General features: G+C 33.4%; 1 protein-coding gene across 1 annotated transcript; it reads right to left on the minus strand.

Moving 5' to 3' along the window:
- Positions 1–5,230: 5,230 nt before the first annotated feature.
- On the minus strand, positions 5,231–6,887 carry LOC143539955 (serine/threonine-protein kinase PCRK1-like). The gene is made up of 3 exons (XM_077033137.1): positions 6,166–6,887; positions 5,947–6,069; positions 5,231–5,856 (listed from the first exon to the last, which is right to left on the minus strand). Exons 1-3 carry the CDS (start codon positions 6,805–6,807, stop codon positions 5,320–5,322), a joined length of 1,302 nt encoding a protein of 433 aa, XP_076889252.1. The 5' UTR covers positions 6,808–6,887; the 3' UTR covers positions 5,231–5,319.
- Positions 6,888–9,863: the final 2,976 nt, after the last annotated feature.

The following is a 9,863-nucleotide window of genomic DNA, read 5'->3' on the forward strand; positions in this document are numbered from 1 at the left end:
CTTTGGCCACCTTACCTTAATATAACTCAGACCTTTTGGAGATGAATAGGAGATGAATCAAGCCGAAAAACTCGTTAACTATTCTGGAGGTTAATGGTAATCAAATCAAACTTTACCATTCAATTACAACCTTGAAACTTGATTTCATTGGTCTTTCTCGTCTTTATATCTCTCATTCACAAAGGGTTCTGCGTTGGATCCAAGATCCTTTACTATCCAGTGGATTCAAGGTGCTTTACCAAAATAGTATTTGACCAATTAAATTATAGTGCGCCCTAAGTCATATGAATCAGGCGACTTTACACAAACCTTGAATTCAATCAAACAATCCTTCTGCTGTTGTTCATCGGTATTTTAAATTTGTAGCCATGGTATGTTCAATTTCTGTTTCATATTCAGTTTTATATTCATAATTTAATCGATTCTTAGTTGATAATTGGAACCATAGCCACATTATTGGTTTAATCGAGGATTTTTGTGTTACGGAACTATTATGAGAAATTAGTAATTTTGCGAGTGTTTGATTTTATGCTTCAATGAGACTTATCACGTTTAATGGTAAATTAAGTATTTGTTTTTGGGATATAAGTAGTTTTGCAGACTTAGAGATTGTTTTTGGATATTAGTTTGGTGTAATGGGAAATTAGTAAATTTTGTTAGGGATCATGGAGGTTAAAGAACAGAAGTTTAAAGGAGACCATGGAGGTTAAAGAAAAACAAGTTAGATACTATGTTACAGGTGACAACTTCATATAAAATATATTTATTTCAATTTCAATGATTGCTATATTGTTGACTGAATTCACATGTTGTATATTATGAACATTATTAGTGATGCAACAGGATGTTTGTGTTGACTATATATTTTTTTTGTTAATTCCTTTCCTATCTTTGTTCTTTTCCATTTAAATATATGTACTTTTAATTGATTGTTTTATGACTTATTTGCATGTGCAGACCTCAGCAATAAAAAGTGGTTGAGATGAAACTTCTTGCTCAATGAAGAGATCTTTAGGTAATCTCTATATTTAATGATACATATCACAAAATTTACTTATTCTCTCAATTGAACTAAACATTTTACATGTTTCCTTTGTGTCTACCAGCCAAAGATTTTGGATATCGAGAAGTGGTTAGATGTTTCCACTTTGCAAGCTAAAGGATAAGGATGAGGTTAGTTATTGTACTCTAATTCATCTTTTTTTTATGATTCCACAAGTAATTTAGCTTTCATGTTTAATGCCACAGCTCGCTTGTAACTAAAAATTTACTTATTCTCTCAATTGAACTAAACATTTACATGTTTCCTTTGTGTCTACCAGCCAAAGATTTTGGATATCGAGAAGTGGTTAGATGTTTCCACTTTGCAAGCTAAAGGATAAGGATGAGGTTAGTTATTGTACTCTAATTCATCTTTTTTTTATGTCCACAAGTAATTTAGCTTTCATGTTTAATGCCACAGCTCGCTTGTAAGTAGGCTCCACATCGAATTTTGGTTTCATTTGTATGCATTTTGAATGTGCTAAACGAAAACACCTAACAAATATAAGTCTCTCTAGATATCGGACACGTATTTAATTATTAGCTTTATAAATTACAAGGGTATTGGGATCAAGATCAACTTGACTCATAACTCGTGAATGTTAAATGACTACAAATTCACCGACATACGAAAATTAGGAGAGGCGAGGCGAGACATTTATTTTCTGATAGTTTAAAGTTTATAAACTGACATGAATACACTGAATACATGTACAGACAAAAGCATGATAAAATTTGTGTTTTTGTATGTACTCATCTTACTCATGTATCACTCAACTGTATGACAAACTAAGCCACATGGCAGTTCATGATGCATTTGTCTCTTCATGTCAAAACATATTACTGTAAGGGTGCGTTCGTTTCACGGACTTTTTTTAAAGGATTTGGAATTGGAATTGGAATGGAATGTTTGAGAATCCCTATCATGTGTTTGGTTGGTTAATATATATTGGAATTGGTTTCGAGCTAACAAGAGTTTTTGCACTGGACGGGTCAGGTTTCGGTTTCCTTTGTTTCTTTTTGGTCGGTTTCGGAGCACTGGACGGGTTGGGTTTCGGTTTCTTTTGTTTGTTTTTGGTCGGTTACGGATTCGTTTTCGGCCTTTTGTTTCGTTGTGGTCGGTTTTTTCAGTTTCATTTCTGTTCAGTTTCAGTTTTTTTTGTTTCGTTGTGGTCGTTTTTTCAGTTTCATTTATATTCGGTTTCAGTTTTTTTGTTTCTTTTTGATTGATTAATTCGGTTCAGTTTTGGTTTGTGTTTTGTTTTGGTCGACTTTCGGTTTCGGTTCATTTTTGGTTTTCTTTTTTTTTTAAGAACGAGGGCAAAGGCGGAAACGTTTTAGTTTTTTTTTTACATTTTCGATTTTTATTTATATTTTGAGTTATGATTTTTTTTGAATTTTTTTTAGGGGTTTTTATTGTTAATAAGAAAATCCTTAACAATCCTTTAAAATAGGTGGGATTTTAAAATCCCATGAAATGTGGGATTTAGTTTCCATTCTCATTCTTTCATTCAATAAAATGAACATATCAATTCATGGGATTTAAAATCCCATTCCTTAAAATTCCTTCTAAATCCTTGAAACGAACATGCCCTAAGTAAGAAATGTATGGACCTTGTGATATACTAATAAAAGCTCCTTTTGGCGATACATACATTGTTCTTCTATTTTTTATGATTACGTGGGTGCCTACTTTTTCTATACAGGCATTCCTTTTGGTGATGCATACATTGTTCCTCTATGTTTTTATGGATTTTGAAGTAACTGAAGGGATCTATGCCCGGGCCCACATCGAGAATGCAAATTTCATGTGCTTATGGTTAGGAGCAAATGTAATGCTAGAATATTCTTGTGACAAGGTGCGTCTTTTCTAAGTTAACGTTTACAGGTCTATCCATGCTGATTAGCAATGTTCACGAGTCGGTTTAGGGCTTAAACAGAACCAAAATTGAAAATCCGGTTTTTAGTTTTCACAACGGGTTCAGTTTGGTTTTGGTTTTACCATTCATGCTAGAAAATTTTGGACAAAAAAAAAGTGGCCCAAAATAATGAATTTAGGTGTATTTTTTTTAATTAATGATTTATTTAAATCGGTTTGTTCGGTTCAGTTTCAATCAATCTGGTTCAGTTTTTTTGGTTGGTTGTTGGCAAAACCAAACCGATAAATCGGTTTTTTAATAAATCATAAATATCAAACGTCGGCTTTTTATTTGGTTTGGTTATGTTGTTTATTTCAGTTATAGTTCGGTTTTTTTCGTTTTCGTGCAAATGACCCATCACCAATTTTTGTCCTTTCAGGGGAGCTTGGGTTTAGCTTAACTCATTTAGTTATTTACACCCCTATAGTTATGGATTTGCATATCAACATTAATTACACTGGCTTATGCCAACCGGGAAAGGGCAATATTCTGTAATTACTTTCTATTTCAATGTTAGCATCTGTTTCTAATCACATGTTTCTCCCAGTGTAATGCATAGAGCGTTCTTAATGGTTGAGTAACTTAATTGCATAACTTTATACCCCAAATTACCATGTTGCAGGTCTTTAAGTGGCAAACCGGTTGAATGGCAATTTGTTTAACGGGTTACATCTTGGATTCTTGGGCTTGAAGGGGAACATCTATGTTAATGTTGGGCTTGCTATCATGTTAAAGCTATATGTGGCTTCAAAGGACTGGTCAGTTGAAGTCAAACCCCGTGAATTTGACTGTAAGCACCTCAAAAGGGAAATGGTTCTAACATTTACTTTTTTAGGTTGGGTTCTAATGAATTAGCTCAGATCGAATGGGTGACTGATAACACACTTTTTTTTTCTCTTAGTTTTTTAAATAGTTAGTGTCTTAGTTATCATACTAATTTTATTGAATTAATGTAGTCATATTCTTGTGTTGATGTTTCCGTCTACCAGACGGGCATAATACTAGTTAAGTTGAGAAAAATGTTCCCGGCCAGTTTGCTCTATATATGTTAAAAAAGAATAAAATTAAAAAGGGGTAAACTACTCCACTCGCCACAATTTTATTCTTAATTTATTTTGTTATCCCCTCATTTTGATTTTTTGTTATGTTATTCTCTTTCTATCTCACACTCTTCAATCTACCCACATATTCCCCCCTCACACTATTAGTCGTCGGTCGCCGACACCAAGGTTAACAACAAGTGACAATTGGATGAAATGTGTTATATCCAGGCATGCATGTAGAAGTGTAAAACAATGTTGTAAATATTGTGGGAACTAGGTTCATCTTTAATTTATAAAATAAAGATACTCTATTTATTCACGTGGGAAAACAATACTACTATATCATGTACATAATATATTATGATCAGTTAGCTTTTTAAATATTCTATGTATAGTTTTCACTTTTACCTACGAATATCTTCTGCCTCATTTACCATGTAAATAGACTACGTTTGTGTTATATTTTTAGCACATATGCGTACATCAACATATTTTTTTGCTTAATTTTGCAATAAAATTCTAATAGCCTTTTATGTTACTAATCATCTGAAATTAAAATAGCTATGTTAGACGAACATGCGTGTACTATGTGTGCCAAAGATCATAGATACAAAGATTATATATACATACTATATTTTAATAACCTTAGTTTCTTAAAGGTACACTTATTTATTCTACATATCAACATACAAATTCAAGTGATGCAAAGGGCGTGCACGGTTCGGTTCAATTCAGTTAATAACCTCAACCTAATTAACCAATCGGTTTTTGGTTAATGTTTGGTTTATTCGATTAATTTTTTGGTTTTGGGTTCGATTAGTTTCGGTAAATATCCAATTAAAATCAAGTTTGGGGTAAAATCTTTACGTAGAAATACATGATATGGATACATAAATACATGAAATGAATATATAAACACATGAAAAGTATAAAGATATAAATACATGAAATGGTGGTATAAAACATAAAATACATTAAATAGAGAGGTATATAAAAGTTAGAAATATATTAGAAATATAAATTGTTCAATCGGTTAATTTCGGTTAACCGATGGTACAAAAAATAATCAATAACCGTTTTTCAATTAATTTCGGTTCAGTTCGATTATTGCTCACCCTAATCGATGAAAAGCACAAGAGTTTTCTCATGAATCTTTAATAAATGAAACTTTAATAAACTAGCTAACCTTTATTCCGGCTATGTCAACACTATCAATCATTGATTCGTTTATGCATTAAGGACTGCTTCCACTCATTAACCGAAAAGGGACAAAATAACATTAGTTACAAACATTCTATACACATTATCACTTCAAATCAACAAGTTATTGAAGGTTTCCAAGGCCATAATCCAGAAAACCAAGCAGAATCTCCAAGTTTGACATCAATGGAGGTTGTTTTACTTTTACCTTCACTTACACCATTCTTTTTACCCTCGGTTTCTTGAATAGCGTCGAATGGGACCGGAACAATAAGAGGTGATTCAGGAACCATTGTTTCGGACCCAGCCGCTACAAGTCGGTTAACCATTTCTAAAACCTCACTCATCTTTGGCCTTGATTTTGGGTTTCTAGACAAACACTTGTTTGCAATCAATGACAACTTGAGTGCAGATTTCAGTGAGTACTTACCTTCAAGTCTACTATCAACTATGTGTGGAAAGTTTTTAACATCTAGGAAGGGTCTCACCCATTCTAGAAGCTTCTGCTCGGCCGTGGGTCGGTTTCTATCCATTGGACGCCTACCCGTTATGAGTTCATAAAGAAACACCCCGTAACTCCATACATCGTTCTTGGTAGTTAGATGACCGGTTTGTATGTATTCCGGAGACGAATATCCCATTGTTCCTATTACCTGATCACATTAATTTTTACATATTTACAAACTTGAAGTTATAACTTATAAACTTATGATAAAGTTGTATAATTCATAATGTGACGTTACCGCTGTTGTGACATGTGAATATCCTTCTTTAGGACCTAACCGAGCCAATCCAAAATCCGAAAGCTTAGCATTCCATTGATCGTCTAGAAGAATATTTGAAGATTTGAAATCTCTAAAGATAATCTACCAAAAACACAACAATAGTGACAAAACTAATCAAGGATTATATATGTACAATAAAATCAAAATGCATAGTTTTTAATTGTAGAAAAGTAATACCTGGAAGTCCATTCCTTCATGTAAATATGCCAATCCACGAGCCGCGTCTTGAGCCACTTTCAACCTCATCGACCACGAGAGAGTGGTAGGGGATCTACTAGACAAATGATATTCTACCGAATTATGAGGCAAGTATTCGTATACCAAAAGCCGTTGGATTTCTTTTCCATGATCTTCCGCACAATAACCAACTAACTTAACAAGATTCGGATGCTCAACGATCCCAAGAACGTTAACCTCGGTCACCCACTCCTTGTGCCCCTGAAATCCTCTTTTGCCAAGCTGTTTTACAGCCACACTAAGATCTTTACTCGGATCCCGTGGATTTTTAACTGTGCCCGTGTATACTGACCCGAACCCGCCCTCTCCAACCTTTGCAGACAAACTAAAGTTCTTGGTAGCCGACTTGAGCTCGTAAAATTTAAACTCTTTAAGATTAGTTGGCATTCTGGAGAAACTAGGATAATATTTGGACATTTTTAATTTAGTTGTGGGATCAGGCACACTTTGGTAACTTGACTCTGATCCGGATGCAGACGCGGTTCGATCTAGAGACCCAGAGTTTAAGGAATTGATCGTGCTTTGTGTCGGACTTATCGGTTGTTCGTCCTTGTCACAATAAGAGAACGGAAAGCACATCATAGTGTGTCAAGGTTTCCTGTATTCCTGTGAAACCATAATAACATGTTCTATAATTCTTAATTTTCCTAGGATGGTATGAAAAGATTTAAGGTTTCTATGTTTTGTGAACTCACAACTAATTAATTTCTTCTATCACACAAGTAACATATACATGATACATCATATAAATAAAGTTATGTTCAAATAATTATAAAGTTACCTTTAATAAGCAGTTGATGATCACAAGAGAGTAAAACTGTTTTAGGAATCAAGGGAATAATGAGATGAAGAAAGAAGAGGAAAAGAAATTGAATAGTAAAATAGGATGCAAATTACGAAGCGCAAACGGAGAGGACGAAAGTTTTGACTTTGACTAATCCGATGAGAAATACATAAATAATGACAATAGCAAAATAAAATATAGAAAAGCCAGCATCTGAAAGTGACATTGAAAACGAAGTTGTACAAGTTAATTGCATTAATATAATGATATGGATAAAAAGACGGATGTGATGTGTTCGTTGGATTCGTTTTATATTTTTATGTGTTCGTTAGATTCGTTTTATCTTTTTATCAATTGTAGATTAAATTACAATTTGTTTGTCTGGAAAATCGGATTTAATATTTCTACTAGAAAGACAATTTTTACTCATTGACTTATGACTTATGAGTGTTTCTTTGCTCTAATTCTATAATTATATAATATATTGTTCTTCCTAACATTAACTGTATTTTTGAATCATTACAGCTGTTTAAAGTCTTCAACTTTAAATCCTGATCATTTAAAGTACTAAAAAACCTTCTCGAAGGGGTGATTCGTGGAAGTTCAGCTTTCTCTCTCCCGTTATCCTACACTTACCTAAATATAAGCCATTATGCTGCAGTTACCTAAATATGAGGAACTACAACTCCCTGAATCTTCATATAACCAACGAGCGAGGAAAAAAAAATACTAAGATGTCTCTTTGATCGGTCACTGTCACCAACGAGGAAGCCATCGCCGCCGCCCAATATACCATCACATCGTCCAATTGGCCATTGAAGCTACACAATCGGTCACCTCCGCTGTTGAATCTACCTCATAATTTACAAGGTATCAATATCTTGGTCATTAGATTGAAACTATTAATGTTAATGCCAACGTTCTTTTTTTTTTCTTGAATTGAAACTTAGGCGCTGTTTGTTTACATCTTAATGGAACCATTAAGATGGAAACATCTGTTTCATTCAGACTTCAGACTGTCTGGTTCCAGACAAACAAATATCTGAATAGTTAAAATTGGGTCTGAATCATTCAGACTCATGTTGTTGCTGAATGAATACGCTGAATGAACCAAACAGCCCCTTAATGTATTAGTGTTGTTTTTGAGAAATCAATGTTCAGTGAATAAGAAAACTGCTACTCATGGTTTTTTTGCAGGAATTTTATGAGTTATGGCCAGAGAAATTTTACTACAAAACGAATGGAGCAACTGGGGTAATAGTCCATAGCTAATACGATTTTTTTTTCCGAATTGTATCATAGCTAATATGATGGCATAATTCTAATGGCTAAACTTATTATTATTATTATTATTATTATTATTATTATTATTTGTTTTTTGCAGTTTGGCTTCGTTGGATTGTTTGATTGTTGTAAGCAATCCCTCTTTATGTACTCTCAGAGTAGAATTTTAGATTTGTGATATTAACCTCTTAGCCCGTCTCAGAGAATATGCATCGAATTTTGAGCTACAAAAAGAATGGATAAGAGTAATTTAAAGTTTAGATTTCTACAATTTCATGAAGTAATGTTTGGCCAGAGGTGGGAAAGCGGGTGTGTTAGATAAAGATCTGGGCCAAATTGGGATTGAGCAAAACGAGTAACTTTACTGTGTTAAATATGATTACCAAAAATTTTTATTATTTCAACAATTATCCATTTTTTGAATAAAATGATTTAGGAGGTTTCATCCATATATAAATAAAGTTAAATTAGCTCCTTTACAAGAAAACCTGCTGAGATAACAGTATTCTTTTGTGCGATGTTTAGCTAAAGAGATTTGTTTGATGTTTAGGTGAAGAAGATCAACAAAATGAACCTTGCTCAATGCATTGGAAAAGTGAGTGGAGTGAAGGCTGTACATAACTTATTAGTTATTACCTTAATGTGTTGTCAGTTGTCACTTTGTTACAATCTTACAATTTGGCTGCTATACTTCAAAATTTGTTACTAAATCACTATATCTTTTCAAATTGATTGTTTTGGGTAAATTTTACTAGAAATATCTTAAATGACAAAATTATGAATGAAATGAAAGTAGGTTACTTACAGTTTATCCTGTAAGAGTTTAGAATGTTCCTATTAATAAGTATAAAAATTGTTTTATTTGTGTTATTATGCAGCAATGCATGGCATGAAGTATCAGTGTCGCGAAGCTACAAAATTTCTTATGAATGAATGTGTCACTACTGATTGAATGAATGTGTCACTACTGATGGATCTGCAATGTTCATAATATTTTGTGTATTGTGTGTTTGACTTCAAAAGTCAAAGCAGTACAATGGTCATTTTATTTTGTAGTTGGTGTGTTTGACTTTAAAAGTCAAAGTAGTACAATGGTCATTTTTATTTACAATGGCCATTTTATTTTGTCCTTTGGGAAATATGAGATGTGAGATACTTACTTTGCACATATGAGCATAGCAAGTAAAATAAACATATTATTTGGGAAGTTTGGAAGTTATTGCCTTTAATATATAATCTCCTTCCACAACAATGATGTTTGATCAAGGCTAACCCAAAGAACACAAACCATAAGATGCCTAGAACAAAAGCAGCAGCTCCTGTTAACATTGTCTTAACAAGTTTCAATTAAAAAACTCAAACCTTAAGTATCCCTATACTGTTGATCACAATTCAAAAAGAAAGCTTACCATCCAATAACGTTTGTCAGTAGTGTCAAATCCGCCTTGATAACGCCTGAACCGGGTATGAATATTGGGTCTCTTTGTTCTTGACCTTAACAGCACGAGTGCACCATATGGCTCATTGGCTGGACAGGGCCTAGCTAATCAATGAGCTCAAGATATGTATA

This window comes from Bidens hawaiensis, unplaced genomic scaffold (genome assembly GCF_021521415.1).
Source record: "Bidens hawaiensis isolate Kalapana, Puna unplaced genomic scaffold, B.hawaiensis_p1.1 tig00012097_1, whole genome shotgun sequence".
NCBI classification, from domain to species: Eukaryota; Viridiplantae; Streptophyta; class Magnoliopsida; order Asterales; family Asteraceae; genus Bidens; species Bidens hawaiensis.